This window comes from Glycine max, chromosome 13 (genome assembly GCF_000004515.6).
Source record: "Glycine max cultivar Williams 82 chromosome 13, Glycine_max_v4.0, whole genome shotgun sequence".
Taxonomy (NCBI): Eukaryota; Viridiplantae; Streptophyta; class Magnoliopsida; order Fabales; family Fabaceae; genus Glycine; species Glycine max.
Genome location: NC_038249.2, coordinates 40,275,763 through 40,293,703, shown reverse-complemented (window position 1 = coordinate 40,293,703; position 17,941 = coordinate 40,275,763). Strand labels below are relative to the sequence as shown.

The window sequence follows — 17,941 nt, the reverse complement described above, 5'->3', positions numbered from 1 at the left end:
AATAAAAGTATGTAAAATAATTATAATTTTAAATCTAGTTAATCGAGTTAAACCTAACTATACGCGAGTTTGAATCGAATGAAATTCAAACAAAAAATAAAAAAATTCATATCAAATTTCAATCAAACTGCAATCTGAATCATTTTTTTATCAATTTGATTCATTTTCAATCCTATCTATTCATATCAACCTACTTCAAGCAAAAACAGACGCTGAGTATATTTCTATAAGTTCAAAATATTATACTTTAGATGAGAGGGAAGAATGACTTTGAACTTTGTAAAAAACACAATAAAAAGAATAATTAATTTTACTACATATGTTTTCTCTTTAATCTCTTTCTTTCACATCATGTCCTTCTTATCTATTTTTTGGAAAAAAGGATAAATAACACCCACAATGCTAGCTATTAGATACCTAGCTAGAGTGAGATAGAAGAAGAAAAATAATATAATTAATTATTATGTTTTATAATGTGATTGAAAAAAAAAGATATATTAGTGAGTGAGGGGATATTTAAATATTATTTTCAAGTATCTCAGAACCCATTTAATATAATTTTTTAAGTCTCAATACAAAGCTACCAGATGTAGCTTCTGCGTGTATTTCCAGCACACTAAAAAAATAAAAAGATGTTATACTTTTGAAGAGAGATAGGAATGATTTTGTATTTTGTAAAACACAATAGAAAGAATAATTATACTTAAAAAAACTTATTTTCTCTTTAATCTCTTAATTTCTTTTACATCATTTTCTTCTTATCTATTTTTCTTTCGCCTCATAACACTATTTATCACATCTGTAACTTCATTTCTCTCTCGCTCTTTTTCGGTCTCTTTTCATTCACCTACACACCTCCAAATTAACTCTCATGAATGCGTTTATCAAAGTTCCAATATAAAAAATTGAAACTAAAATCAATTTGAACAATCATATTGAATAATTTAAAATGAACTCTATAAAAATTAATGTTACCAAAATAAAATAAAAATTAAACCAAACACGAGAAGCAAATAAATAAATAAATAATAAGATGCCCTCTATTTAATCAAACAACAACTCAACTGATCATGAAAGTACATCACTCCAGTTGGAACAACTAACATAACAAAGAAAATGATACGAAAGGGAAAACATTCCAGCTGCTAGCATTACATGACAATGCTGATGATGGTTCAAGACAAGAATATCCGAACCCTAGCTAATCAATCAGTGCTAAGCATGCATGTTGTCACGTACATGAAACTAGCTAATTAACCCGGAACAACACTGAAATTAAAACAACAACTCGCGCGAACTCTTAATTAAAAACAGAAGGGCATCAAGATCCAGCCGGGAGGATCAAAAGAAACCACCAGCACCAGCACCAGCACCAGAACCAGAAGGCCCTGGTCCTCCAAATCCTCCCATTCCCATGTCATTAAACCCATGGGGGTTCATCATGCTCCCATCAGGAAGCATGTAGTTCTGAAACATGGGTGGCGGAGGCAGCATCATCATATTTGGAGTGGGAGGGAACATCTGGGGGGGCACTGGCAGTGGTTGTGGCTGAAGCACAACGTTGGGAATGGTTGAGGAAGAAGCCCCAGGAAAAAACTGATGGCCCGGGTTTCCATTAGCCACAGAGTACTGCAACAAAGCCCTATCAGCAAGACCGGCCACTTGTTGCTTCAGCACCTCAAAGGCTTTCTTCAACTTGTACAGGTTGTCGATAGAGATCATCCCTTCCACGGGTCGGGCCCACCACAGATGGGCTTCGGTCTCCCTCTCCTTCCCACTGAGCTCCTGGGCTCGCTTCCTCTCCGCCTCCAGCTGATCATTGATATGAGTCAGCTGGGCGTTGAGCTCAAGCACTTCCGCCATGCGTTGGACATCCATCAACGGCGGTGGCCCCTGCGTCAGATAGCGCTCTATCACGCCATCCACGCTGGGGTGGCCGAAGGAGAACACCTTCTTCCCCGGCGAGAACACCACCAGAGCCACGCTAGCCCCGCAGAGAGTGCTAAGCTCACTGGCTTTCTTGAAAAGCCCGCTGCGGCGCTTCGAGAACGTGACTTGGAGGTTGGCCTCATTGCACATTTTCTTAATCTCAATCCTTTGGCGCCCACGGCTTTTCTTAGCTTCGGATGATGACATTGTCGATCGGAAATTAAGGGAATGACGAAAATGAGAATGCTATGGGACTTTGTTGTGTGTATGTTTCAGAGTGTGAAGGGCTCAATTTATAGGGCTTTTTATGTGGGGGAGATTGAGGAAATCGTCTTTGCATGGTGTTTATGGTAAAAATTTAATGTAAAAACAAAGGCAGCTCCAATAACACGGAATGCTTTAACTTAATCTTGTTCAGCATTATTCTTCGGACAAGATGGACCTCAATACTTCCCATTGTGTAATTAATAATCCTGTTCTGTCAAAGGATAAATTTTGCAGAATCATTTTTTAACGCCAAAAATCTATTTGACATCTAGCACAAAGAGATAAAAAATTAATGTTATTAAAACATAAACATAGAGCAAAAAAATTAAAGAATGTGTTAATGGAGTTAAAATTTATATTGTCTAACTTATCTCAAATAAAAATGTTGTACGTTAAACAACTAAAAGATAGATGATTGATACAATTTAGAAAATTGTACCGTTCATCTTTAATTAATTACATAAAGAGTATATAATATTATTCATCGATTATTGTTTAACCCTATTTTTACTTTAAGTAAGTCAGACAATTTTGTGTTAATATGTTGTCAAAAAATAATTTCTCTAAAATTTTTTATATATAAGAAAAACATAAAAATATAAAATATATTTTTCTTGCAGAAGTGTTTAAATTAATTTATAAATGAAATAATTTTTAAAATACCTCTCACTTTACTCCTCTTAGTTAATTTTATAAGCATTTATTGATAAATCGGTCTAAATAAAAAATTTATCATTTTTTTGAAATAAATAAATAAAAGAAGAATTGAGTTAAAGGGGCATTCATAATATAGTAAATCAATACGGATACGATTAATTAATATTGAATCGTTAAAAAGAATATAGCTTTTAAAGAAATTGTTGTCGATATAAAAAGAAAATATTAGTTATTCCAAAAAAAAATTCTTAAAAAGCCCACGTGAACAATTTTATTTTTTTTTTATTTTAAATTTTAAATTTATGTCTGGTTTGTCTTATGTTTTTTTTTAAATAAAATGAAAAAACCTTAAGAAGGTGAGTTTTTTTGTCTTTTCTTTAGAATTTTTATGAGGCATAACATTCCCAGATGTAAAATAAAATTAAATAGTTTCAGCCAGTATTACTAGACTTGAATATAATTATTTATAATAAAATATACTTGTGATTTATACCAAAAAAATTAAATAGTGATGCACCCAAAAATTATGATAAAAATGCTTAATTATTTATTAAAGCAATCTCAAAATTTAAGAATGGATAATTAATATTCTGAAGTAAATAGTTAAAGTAATCATTAATCAATAGTGTAAATTATTAATGAATGTGTGGTAATTAATTAATTTATTAAATATGACATAAAAATAAATAAGGCCCGTTATTGGTTTTTTTAAGAGATCATTGTTGATTTTGTTATTTCATGTAAAATTCCAAATAAATATTCATTAATTTTATGAATTAGCTAGTATTATCTTTTAAACACATTATTCAAATCATTCTTAACCTATTCCTATTTTTTAAAGTTTGTGTCTAATTTAATCTTATAAAATTACTAGATGTAAAATCAAATTAATCAATTTTATGTGACTCAAACAGAATTATCTTCAAGAAAAGATACATGTAATCTATATAAATAAATAAATAGTGATGTACCCAAAAATAAAAATAAAATTTTATTTATTAAAGTTGTCTCAAAATTTAAGAATGAATAATTAATATTATGAAATAAATACGTTAAAGTAATCATTAATCAATAGTGCAACTTATTAATGAATGTGTGGTAATTAAACAATTTATTAAATATGAAATAAAAATAAATAAGGTCCATTATTGTTTTTTAAGAGATTATTGTTTATCTATTACTTCATGTAAAATACCAGATAAATATTCATTAATTTTATGAATTAGTATTATGTTTCAAACACACATTATTCAAGTCATTTTTATCTATTTCTAATTTTTAAAGTAAAAATTCAAATAAATAATTAATGCAGTATATTTTAGATTTGGGATAAACTTAATCCTACAAAATTGACTTGTAAGATGAGATAGGTCCAACTTATATATTATAATTTGGTCGTATCACTAGTCAATATAGGATATCTAATTAACACCTCCCTCACATCAAGGACTAGACATCAAGTGTGTAGTTTGCAGAATTAGAAATATGTGGATGATCCTATAGTAGGTGATTCGATAGACCCAATAATAATCATTAGGATGATCTCTTATACCATCTTAGAATTTAAGTTTAGGTATAACTCAATTCTACAAAACCGACTTGAAAGGTGAGAAATTATCTTTCCACCTATACACTTTAAGTTAGTCATATATCATTAGTCAATGTGGGATCTCTAACACATCTCTTCACATTAAGGATTGCACATCTCGAGCAAGAAGTACTGGATTGTACATCGATCTATTGGCAGTCCAATAACAACCTAGGAACGAGTGGTTTAATTGATTGATAGGCTCAACAAAAATCATAAGATGGACTCTCTTGCAATCTTAAATTATAGATTTAAACCTAACTCAATTTTATAAAATCAACTTGTAAATTGAGACTTGTACCTTATATAATATAATTTGAGTCATATCAGTACTTGATGTTAAATCTCCAACATAATTATTTAATATTTTCTTCATCCGGTTGTTCTGGATTTTCATGATGGACTTTTTTTTATGATTGAATTATTCATTTAGTTCTTATAGTTTCCAAACTTATCCATTTTAATTCTTATAGTAAATAAATGAATTTTTTAGTCCCTAAAGTTTATATTTTAATTCCTAGAAGGTCTCTACCATTAAAATTCTTTAATTAACGAAGTTAAATTTTTTTACCAATAGAGACTTTTTGTGAATTAAAATGTAAATTTTGGAAACTAAAAAAATCATTTATTAAATCTCAAGGACTAAAAAATTCACTTATTAACTACATAGACTAAAAGAAATAAGTTTGAAAACTATAAAGACTAAATGCGTAATTAATTTTTTTTATTCTAGACAATTTCTTGTTGGACACATTCTTAACTATGCTTTGTTTGAAGAAAGTATGTATAAATTAATGTTTTCATCAAACAAAAACTGTACTAATCTAGTACATATGAATAAGGTATTTTAATTAAGATAAATTTCTTCACAATTTATAGAAGAAGAAAATAAAAGGATAAAACAAATTAAATTTTTTTCATAAGTAAAAATTAATTTATGCACCTCAACTTTTAAAGAAATTAGGTGAGATAGTTTTTACAAAATTAAGTGCATAAGTGATTTTAGCTTATAGGAGAAACTTCATTCATTTTACATTTTTATTTCCTATTTCTATAAGTTTTTATAGAGAAGTAGATCCAAACAGGAGTTGTTAAATTAACGTTTCTTTCAGCCTATTTTTGTTTTATGATATAGCGTAACTGAATATGAGGCGATCGACAACTCTTATCTAAAAGTTGGTGCATTCATTTACATTATGAAAACTTGAAAATCTAACTAAAATTTGTAAGTAAATTATTTAGAATACAATTGTAAAATAAAAAGAATACCTTACAACAAAAAGAGTTTAATAGGTACATGTAGTGTCAATATAAAGTTTTTCATATTGACAATAAATTAAAAATCATGTTTAATATAAATTATACAGTAGTTATTATAAATTTTTTAATTTCTATTATAAAAGTTAACATATTATATTTGATAATTTATGACTAAATACATATATAATTTTTTTTAATTATGAATGCATATATTATTTATTTTTAATTAAGACCTGATAACAGGTACATCAACTTTTGTCGTCTACGTTTTTCTTCCTTAGTATGTTTGGAGCCCTGAACATCACAGAGTAAAGCTTATTTGCCACAGTGAAAAAGGGTGGCATTAACCTGCACAGGTAAGCTAAAAAAAGAAGTTAAAATACCTCTGAGCTTATGTTTTAAGAACATCAAAACACCCATCCTCCACTAGGCAGGAATAAGCCATATGGACCTTTTTTTTCCTATTTCCTTTGATAATTGTTTGGGCATGAAATTTTTTTGTATCCATGTTCCCAAGTTTAACTCATTCTCTCTTGACTTTTGGTACAAAAAATCTTTACAAAAGAATCTAAACATAATATTCCTAGTGAAGTTAATGCTCAACTTGTAGCCTTAAGGAGTCCACTCTCCCTCCAAAGTTTTTGCAACCCTTTTAGGCAAGACTCAATACTTCTTTTTTGCCTAAAATGTTGCCAAAAATCTCCTTAGTAAATTTAATATATTCCTCCTTCACATTTTCAAGGCCAACTAAGGGTTGTTACATTTCATCCTTCCATACTTTTTTTATAATACCTTCTGATAAACATCATTTGTGATATGGATAACTTCAAAACGAAATGATCTTCGAACCCTATTTTGCGAAAGACTCCCACATCGAAGAAACTTAGGGTTATGATCTAAGTGAGCACGACAAAGTACTTTTTCAAATGGCTTCAAGGAAAGCCATATGCCACAGCAAATTAACCATTCTTTAATGTAATTTTTTTGTTGTTGCAATAAACCGTTTTCCTCTACAATTTCTATGTCATATAAGTCTCCCACCTCCGTAGATAATTAAGTTACAAAAATGTGGTGTTATTGTTCCCAATCTGGTTAACTCGTGAATTATGCTCACTTACAATGAAAGATTATAATTATTTTTTTTATCGATAAATGTTAATGTATTAGAATGTTACTTTTATTAATATAGGAAATTGAATCTACCGTCTTTCTTTTCTTTCCTTCTCTCTTAATTATCTAACTCACTTTATATTTCCTATAATTATCTTTTTGTATGTGTCCTTTCTCATTGGCAGGCGGTTCTTGCTTGGCTTGGTTTCGATATGGCTCTTCTTCAGCTTATCAAATAGTTGTACAATCAAATGGGATTTTGAATGAGGGGGAAAAAGATTCGTAGGTTTAAGTTTCTGATTTTTCATGTCACATGTTGGGGCTTATGGAATCTACGTAACAACATTATTTTTAGAAATGGATCTCCAAAGTTCATGGGTGGGAGGAAAATGGAGGGGATGGGAGGGAATTTTTATTATTATTTAAAAAATGGTTTTTTGGTTCAAGTTTTAGAAGAGGAATGTAGATGAATGGAGGCTAGGGGAGGGAATTTTTTAAACTTTGATTGTTTTCTTCAATTTTTAGGAAGGGTGGAAATGAAGGAGAACAAAATTCCTCTTGGTCTAATTTTTTGCTCCCCTCCAATATTGAAAGAATTTGAAGGGAGGAGAAGTGAAGATGATTTAAAATATTTTTTGAATTTAAAATTATAAAGATATAAAAGTAATTGGTTATTTTTAAAACTCTTTTCCTCCCCTTATGAACCAAACAAAAAAATGACTACATCTTCTTTGAATTAATCATAATGTTTAATCAAAATCTCTCATTTTTGTTCTTCTAGTTTCGTCTCCTTCATTAAAATCTCTCCTCTCTCTCACTACTATAAATTTGATCTTTAGCAACATTTTTTTATTTAATACTTAATAAAAATGTTACTAATATAAAAACTTTTGACGACATTCAAAAAATATCATAAAATTATAAATAAATGTTATTAATATGTTTTTACAATATTTATCAAATGTTGGGTATAACACATGTTGTTAAAACCTATTTTTAGGCTTTAGCAACATAAATTATATATGACATTTGATAAAATGTCATTAAAACATATTAGTAATATTTATTCATAATTTGACAATATTTTTTTAATGTGACTAAAGGCTTTTAGCAATATTTCTATTAAGTGTGAGATAAAATAAATGTAACTAAAAATCATATATGTAGTAGTGTCCCTTCCTTCCCCTCCTGGTTTGAACCAAATAGTGAGTAAATATGATTCAATGGGGACCAATATCAAAAGCTGAAACGTTGAAGCTGGTCATCGCATTATCCACCCACACCCAAATTAATGCCCCAAGCATGCCCCTGTACCTCCATAATATATAGCAATTAGATTAAAACCTGCTTGTGCCAAAAGGTTTTCATTCTCCCCAATGAAATATGAGTTTCCACGATGAGTACAAATTAAAGCTTGATAAGGTGGCTTGTCCTATGAATAAGATCCAACAAATGGCTTTTTGCTTCTTTATTATTCGCTCCTTAACAGAGGTACATGGGGACTACCATTGAAAAATGAGAGGGCACAAAAGGTTGCCTTATGTATTGTGCAAGTAGGAACTTGGTGTTAAGTGTTGGGTTCTTTGTAGTCTTCTGGTTATGAAGCATTTTTATGACTATATGAGTATTAATTATATATGCAAAAATAAGTAGGGGTTTTTGCTTATATTTGATACTCTCATGTACATCATTTGGGTACTGCTAGCTGCTTATAATAGTACTGTTTTGTTTATCCACACACACACAAAAAAAAAAAACAAGTAGAGACTTTCCTTAGCCCCTATACCATAACTTTTACTTATTTATTCGCTGACAAAGGTTCATCAATGAATATATAATGATTATTTTCTAATGTGTTTGACAATTGGTGTACTCGATCAGGATTAGTGGTGAAGGTCCATGCATTTTTGCTCAGAGGCTACGTAACACTTTTGGAATGTAGGTTTGCATGGTTGCCTCGTGAGTCACGTCCCAGCATCATGTATTGCACCTTGAACCAAGTGGTTCCTATTTTGGGAATAGTTTATTGGTTGGATCGTGGAAAGATTGTGGGTGGTAGGTGGGGTTTGATCATTGCGTTTCCTTTTTTGTTGGCTCTAAATCTTTATTTTCTTTGGTCGAATAATTGTCTGTATTCTTTCAAATTTTATCAGCATTCATCAAAGTCATGATTTTTGTATTTCCAAAACCATCAAAATGGTTCCCATATAGCTAGTTTGAACGTTAGTAATTAATTTCCTTTTTAACGGAACTCTCTCTCTCTCTCTCTCTCTCTCTCTCTCTCTCTCTCTATATATATATATATATATATATATATATATCCTAGGGTCTTTCTTTCAGTGATTTCAAGCTAGCTCACTGCCAACGTGTGTCTCATTCATATTAATTCTATGCACATTGCACACCGATTGCTGTGAAATAAGATCTATTGAAATCCGGTGGTTTCTCTTGCGGTGGTCGTGAATCACTTTTTTGTGTGAAGAGAAAACGAATCCCTACGTTAATTTTACAATTGTAAAGATAGGATATTTAAAAAAAAAACTTAAATATGTTATTCATATTTAAAAAATATGTTTTTTTAAGTTATTGACTAAATTTTACTTTTATTCATTTACGCACTTAAAAAAAATTATATTTTAATATAATATTAATTGTTAGTCTCATTCTCCCTCTCTCCTCTTCTTCTCCCTCTTCTCCTTCCTTTCCTCCTCTTTCCCTTCTTCCTCTTCTTCCATCACAAAACCCGTTATCTTCTCACTATCTCATTCTCATTTTTCTGCCTATTCTCACGATCGATCCTCCACGTGCCGCTTCAACCTCCCCGGCTTCGAGGAGGTTTTTAGGGCCTCCAAAGGCCCCTTTATCCTTTCCTCACTCTACGCACCGCCGTCACGCAGCGGCATGTGTAATAGAGAACTCGCCGAGGCTTGCATAAGAACTTTTCTTAGTTGCTCTCGCGCGAAGACTTCATAAAGTGTTGCCATTGGCGCGGTGATGTTGTTTTGTTGGAGAAAGTTAAGGTTTCGTGGTTCTGGGAGTGTGAAACGAAAGGTTTTGTTTCGTGATGTTTTCTCTTGTTCCTGAACTTGCGGATAGGTTATTGATGGGATTGGATGATAGTGCAAGGTTTGCTAGTACTAGCTAAAGGCCTTCGTTGGGAGAGGTTTTGAATTTTTCCATGTTTGGTGGGGTCGTGATTGTGCACAAAGGGGGTGGCGGTGGAAGAATGAAGAAGATGAACCAGTTTGGGCGGTGACGAAAGGATGAAAAAAATGAATGGGATGAGGCGGCGGGGCCAGGGGTGAATTGGGGGCTAGATTGTGAAGGAGGAGGAGGGGAGGGAGGAGGCGGCAGGGACACTGTTGGTGGCGGTGGCCACAGTGGAGAGCGGTGGCGGCATTGGGCGGCGTGGGGAGGTAAGCGGGGGGAGAAGCGTAGTTAATATAATAATGATAATTGAATTTTTAAATTAAATTAAATAATAAATAATGACATCGTTTTAATTTGACAATATATTTATCACTTAAAAAACTAACTTCAGCTATTACATTAAAACCTACAATATTTTTAAATACATAATTGATCAAAACTAAATTTTGGAGAATAAATTAAAAATAACCTATTTTTCAAATATGATAAATATATTTAAATCTTTAATAAAATTGTTCAAAAGTCAATAAAATAAATTGAAAAATTACATAATAGTTATTGAGAATATAGTATAGAGAAAAAAGGTCAAAGTTGAAAAAATCATAAACATTTTGTTAATATTAATTATAAAAATAACAAGCAATTTGATTTTTTTTAATCCTTGAAACGACAATTATTGAAAAATAGAGGAAGCATTAACAGCTAACGTAGACTCCCTATGTCTCCTTCCGTGTTGCAATAGCACCCCATACCCATAAAAAAACATAGAGGATATTGATATCAATAAAAACATAACAAGACTAACTCAAACAAATATTTTATCATATCAAATATCATTATACTATCATCTTTGTATTCTTTTAGTCTGAAAATACAATTACTAAACGCAAAATAATCTACTACTAGAAAACTATTTAATTTTAACCAAAATTTTAAGTTCGAGTTAATGAAAATATTCTTATAGAAAAGACCTTTATCGTTCCTAGTGCATGTGTTATTGCTTGACTTAACATAATTGATCAAATTTTCAATATAATATTTAAATACTGATAAATTTATTTAAACCCAAACAGATCTAGAATTTTCAGTGGACCATTGATGTTTAAGTCAACATGAATGCAAGTCGAGAGAGTTACCTTAGAACTTCACCAATGTCAATAATTAATCTTCTAGTAGATATATTGATAATTTATCCACACATTGAGTTATTGGTTGCTTTAATTTTTTTATTAGCATATAGCCACAAGTTATTACTGCTACATATTGATGATTTTCTACTGCAATTCCATAAGATTCGTTGGCCTACTTTCTACAAATTGTCAACAATTCGATTGCCACAACATGTAAACCAAATGATGTTCAGTGATTTATTTTATCTTTACTTTTCCTTTTAAAGTTTAAATATATCCTTGGTTCATTATAAATATCATAATATTTTAGCTTGAATTCTGTAAAAAAATTATTGCTTTTGGTGCTCAAATTTAATTTAATAAAATGTAGTTTTAATTTTTATTGCACATAATTTTAGTCCCTGGTAAGAGACTGAAATTACATCATTTTATTAAATATATAGTCTAAAAGTAAACAAATTTTTAATAGAGCTAAAAAAATAATAAAAAATACAAATTTTGAAAAACAGAAGATGTACTTAACCTTTTTTTTTTTTTAACTCAAACCCAAAATGGATTTGGGTTGCGAGTTATTTCACTTTTAGTTTTGTGTTTTCTTCATTGTGTTATGCCTATTAATAAGCTTTGTATTTATCTACTTGTGAGTTTGGAGGAAAAACTATAATAATCCCTCGCAAAATTTTCTGGTCAATCCCTCGCAAAACCCTCCCCGCTAATCCCTCGCAATTCCTGACCTAATTATCCCTCTCAAATCCATCACTAATGCCTCGCAATTCATGGCCTAATTATCCCTCTCCATTTTTAAATTAATTTTTTTAAATAAAAAAATCAACTTTTAATTTTAAAATTATACTTATATGTGTGTGTGTGTGTATTAAAACTTTATATGTTACTCTTTTAAGTTTTAAGTCACCACCGACCTTATGGGGCTATGCCGAATTACTTTACGATTTTGGTACATGAGTTAGCTAGGAGGGTCTAATTAAATTTACCTATTTATATCTTATCGATTTCCATTTGAGATTTTATTTTCCTGTTAGTAGACAATGTATAATTTATTGCCCTGTGAATTCTTGGCTAAGTTTTCTGAGTTTTCAAGGGAATAAAGTCTCACATTGATTATCTGCCAAAAGAAAAGTCTCACATTGATTGGATAAGAAACTATAAATTTTATATACTCTCATTCTCGTTTAACTTTTAGTAAAAATGATTAAAGAAGGGAGGTTTTGTGCGTACAAAAATCTGGACTAGTTATTGGAGAAATTAATTTTAATTTTACACTCTGAAGAATATTATTTATGAGTAATTAATTGTCAGCCTTTGTCTTCTGCAGCCAGTTTCAGAATTTCAATTTGTATTTCAGAACTGGACTTGATGCGTAGGGTAACAAATTTTCAGAGAACTGTTAAAACTTGAAATGAAAGAGAAGGGTTCTTAATTATTTGAACCAGACGACAGAACAGAATCAACAAATATTGACTGATTTATTTTTAGTTGTTTGCAACAATCATAATTTCTCAAACAAAGCCTTTGCTACAGAGTAGACATTGTAAAGAAATTACTGAGTGGCCTGATCATATAACATTATTACGGATTTTCGCTGTTTTTCATTTGAATATACATTTAGCTACAAGCCAATTTAGATCATAACCGAATTAATTACTGTACCTACCGCCACAAACTTATGTCAATTTGTAAAGAAAACATTATTTTTCTGCAATTCCTGGGTTTAGTGCTTAGATATTGCATATGAAACGGGCTTAAGTAGAATTGCGGTTGGTAACAACTAAGGTTTTTTTTAACGGGCTTAAGTAGAATTGCGGTTGGTAACAACTAAGGTTTTTTTTTTATAGTAAATTACCATGATCGCTCATGTAGTTTGTTTTTATTATATTTGACACTTCTATTTTGTTTAATCTTATAAAAAATATTTTAGTTGTTGATTTTTTGTTTCATTGGTCATCGTTTGATATTTTTTTTATGGAAGTCATCCTTTGATATTTTAGTTTGAAACGATCACACGAGGAATACATGATATTTAATGATTTTTTTTGTCTCTTAAAATGTTTTTATTTGTTCATTTTAACTTCGTATTTATTTCACGTTAAAATGATTATTGAAAACTACATATGTATAAAAATGATTCACATTAAATTTCAACAAACTGAGTCAATATTTGAAGTTCAATTAAGTAAACCCAAAATTTATATTTAATTGAATATTAAAATGACTAATTATAAAATTTTTCATGTCATTATTTAAACATCATTTTCTTTTGTCTTTGGATTTTCTTTCATAAATGAATGTTTTTTTCTTTTATTAAATTTATTAATGGAAGTTTCACAAAATTAACAAATGAGATTAAAAGTAATGCTGAAAAAGAAAAAAGTGATGAGTATAATAAAAACAAACTCCAAGAATGGTTATTGTAATTAACTCTTTTTTTTATGCACTCCCTGAATTGCTTCCTGCAGTACTTCCCATAGTACTTCCAAACTGCAAAAAGCAATCGCCCAACTAAGGCTAGTTACAGAAATAGTTTGGATAGTGTCATTATGCTTAGGCCCATCAAAGTCGCATTACATTCCAAAAGGAAATTAACTAAAAATAATAATAAAAGGGGAGAGGAAAAACATAGGTAGATAATTTTCTATAAAAACTATACTTTTCATACTTAGAATTATTCAGACCATAGTTTTAGAAATTCTTGTCATATTTTATCATCGACCACAAAATTATAGAGCATCCTCTTAAACTAGGATGTGTTATCCCCTTATCTTTTTTGGTGTGCAGGTAGGCCTTTCTCCAAGAACTCTTTCATTTCACAAAGAAGAAAAGGTCGAACTAGTATACAATTTTTCACGGCTTTAATTTGTAACCATATCTAGTGTCCAAGTTTTGTTTTCTTAGGCCCACTTTTTTTTTCTGGTGTCTCAACCGTTATTCTGGATTTAGCAGTAGTGACAAACAGAAGGATTCCAAAAAGATGAAGGCTATGAAATTTTGATTAGACCAAAACAAAAAAAGGAGTGTGGTTTTCTCAATTGGCATTGTACATGAGGCAACAAGCCAACTGATCTGCTCCCTGTTTAATTCAAGTGGCCACTCGTTTGCAGTGTGTGTCCAAATTCAGCCTATATCTTCTTCACTTTATTGCTCCCAATATTTTTAGTCAGTTCAATCTTTGAAAGGACAATAATTAAGTGTACTTTTGATGTTAATATTTAAGGCAAAATTTTATTAAGCAAATTATTGACTAGAAACTTTCAATTTAATTAGAGAATAACACCAAAAATATTTAAGAAACCATAGTTACATTTTGTCCTTTCGGAAATTAAACTAATTATTACAAAATTTAATAGTTTTTAATTACAACAAAATCTATGATTAAATGACCATGTAAGTAAATCTAATGTACAATAATCAGACATTGACAACGATCTTATATGCTTCTTAAGACTTTTAAAAACCATTAAATAAAAAGTATTTTTTTTATTACATATTGGTAGTGGACTATCTTCTTTACATTTTTTCTCCATAAAAATAAAGGTAAAAATATACTAATTAATTGAATCTTTAAAATAATCTATACACTCGAAATAGACAATAGAATTAGATGTATTTAAAAATTAGTCGTTTTAAAATAAATTATTCCTAAATACAAAACACATGACATGATATTTCATTAATTTTTGTTTTTAAATTTATTAATAAATATTCTGAAAACACTAGTTAATAAGATGCTAATAATATTATTATTATTTGAATTTTATTATTTACATATGTAGATTAGAAAATCTTAAGTGCAAATATAGTATAATATTACAGAAAATTGGAAGACCGGTATTATTATTCCCTTCCAAAAATACATTTGTGAATGAAATGCATGTGACCTCAAATACTATGAACGCAACTTTAACTAATATAGCTTAAAATTGTATAACACTATAAAGTGTGTGTTTTCTTTAAATGTTTACATATCTATATTTGATTTTGACATTCTAAAGTTACATTAAATCCATCCCACATAACTCTTACTTACGTATCCTTTTATTTTCCAACACTTTAAAGTTTAATTAAATAGATCGGTTCAGTTGTGTATTGTTTCTAATCTTTAACCTAAATTTCTATTTCAAGCTTGAGTTTCAGAGATCACACAAGTTTATCACTTTCATGAGTTCATACTCCTTTTATTTGAGTTTCAATAAAGGCCATATCAAATTTATGCGAAAGTCATAGTTAAGAGTGTGAAAGAATATATGTTAATGAAATTTTTACTTGAATGTCTCATCTGTCAAAAAAAAGTATACTGAAACTTTAGAGTCGTAATTCTCATATAATCTAGGCAAAGCAGGCAAAGGGCAGAAAATATGGACCAATATTGAGAGTTATATAACTTCCGAATCTATTGAGTTTCAAAGCATATTAATTTATGTGCAAGTCATGTGTTAAGAGGGTGAAAAATAAGTTAATTAATTTTTAACTTGGATGACTTATATATTGACTTTATAGTCGTAATTCTCTTATAAACTAGCCAACCGCGCACCAAAGACCTAACTTATCCAACATATTTGTATATACCCCATATCAAAAGGTAAGTGGAAGTTGGTGGGACAAGTCATCCATCTCTCCTTTTAGAATCTGAAGAACTAACTTTTTGTAAAGCTTCAGGTAAAAGAAACCACGACGAATATTTATCCTTACTCAAAATCATATGCATTTAATTATGTCTATCACGATGAATGACTTCAAAAATCTTTCAAAAGTGACCTATTCTCTATGAAACCCGTGTGTCATGTGGTCCACATGCATTAAAGCCCCATGATCCAACACCGAACGCGACAATATTAATATATTCACTCTAATATACCTAGAATTTAGTTACTCTTGCCACACATTAGTTTTCTTTGTTCGTGTCCTTTTTGAAAGAGTAAAATGACAGTAACAATGATAACAAGCTAGAACAGACACAAAAAGAAGTAGCTAGCAATTTGATCGAATCACAAAAATGTAATGTAATTTTTGTGGGGAAATTATATAATCCTATTATACTCTCGCGTTCAGGCAAGAACTAATCCCTTTAGTAGTTCAATTCAGAATAAGCTATTGGAAAATACTCTCGGATTTCTCTCTCTCTCTCTCTGAAAAATAAAATAGCTTTCGAATGATATGCCTGATGCATCATGCATTGTTACTTGTTAGTGTTCTGGGAGCGGAGGACATGATCCAAAATACATGCAGGAATTGTAACAATTAAATTACTTATATTACAATTAATTGACTTGTACAAAAAATGGGTTTTCATTAGGAGTATAGAGTAACTAATAACGAAATGCGACTTTAACTTATTTAATACGCTGCAAATACTACTTCTCTGGGCTAAACTTTTATTACTGACAGTTTACTTTATACTCCAATTAAATTAAACTATAGTTATTTTTTCATAGACCAATTTGGTCAAGTATAAACTTAGTTCATCGCTTACGAAAAATATTCCTATAAAATGTAATTTGCGTTAAAAAGGCATTGTCCTTTCAATCGGGACGAAAATACATGAATAAACCATAAAGCAACTTGTAATTTATAAAAAAAAAAATAAAAAAAATTAGAGCACAACGCGCTCTTAATTGAAAGAAGTTCTTTAACAATTATTTCTAATAAAAAGAGTTGAACATTCTTGTAATAAACTGTAATCTCATGATAGAGTTTAACCTCGTTTTATTTAGAATAAGTTAGCCAACTCTAATTAAAGATTGGAACCGCATAATATGTAGTAGTAGTAGAATGAAATCGCCTAATTGTCCGATTCTGCGTTCTTCCCTTGTACTCCACTATTGAAACAGAGTCCCAAGGAGATTTTTGGTCAACTACGTGGAGGACTACACCATTCCATCAAATTCGAGTCATTTTACTTCTTCTATGCGCAAAACCCCGTGTCAAGGAGAAAAAATAAAAAGATAATATTGACTTACTGTCTTTAAAATAGTAATTAAGAAATTAAAAATATTATTAATATATCTCACCATAATTTTTAATATATTTTTATTAGGACTTTTTTTTATCATTAATGTCTTAACCAATATTTTTTAAAATGAATTAATTTAAGAAGATAAAAAATGTGGGCATGTTCTTTGTATGTGTAGTATGATTTTAGGTAAATACTTACATATTTAATTTCATATTTAGAAACTAATGTTGGGTCTAAAATTGAATTTAAGTTAAAAGACGTTGGGTAACTTTTATATTGAAATAAAAAATTATCTTAAATTTACTTTTAATTTAATTTTAGAATAATAACATCCAAGTATAATTAGCAAGCGTTGGTAGACGTTCAAATTCACGTCAATTAAGGTCGTCTTTTGTGACTATAAATTGTCAAATTGATCGAAGGAAAAGTAGATCAGCTTTCTCTGTTAGCAATTTAGAATTTTTTAAATTAAAATCGCGTGCTAAAATTTAACAGGGTCGTCAAAGCACACATCATTAGAACATGTGAACAACAAAAACTATCATTTTCAACTATTCTCCGGGGCTTTCCCTTTCATCTTTGCTGTTACATCTTCCCTGAAAGCCTCGTCCCATCGAAGAAAACATAACCCATTATTTTTAAAGGATAGATATTTAAATTAAATTACTTAAAAAAACAATTTTTATTGCTTTTTGTGAGTTAAGAAAACAACCATACGTTCAAAATTAAACTAAAATAAGCATGCAAGGAGTCGGTATCTGACAAACAAAAATAACACACTTTTTCATATATATAAACTGAAGGAGACTTTATCCACAATACTTCCCAAAAGAGAAATTAAAAACATAAAATGAAAAAAGAAGAAGAGAGAGAGCATTATTT

The 17,941-nt window shown here is 30.0% G+C and overlaps 1 protein-coding gene across 1 annotated transcript; it reads right to left on the bottom strand.

Annotated features, from left to right (window-relative positions):
* Positions 1 to 1,341: 1,341 nt before the first annotated feature.
* On the bottom strand, positions 1,342 to 2,136 carry LOC100793249 (agamous-like MADS-box protein AGL62). Its single transcript, XM_041007948.1, has one exon. It carries the CDS (start codon positions 2,134 to 2,136, stop codon positions 1,342 to 1,344), a length of 795 nt encoding a protein of 264 aa, XP_040863882.1.
* Between the last annotated feature and the right edge of the window lie 15,805 nt (positions 2,137 to 17,941).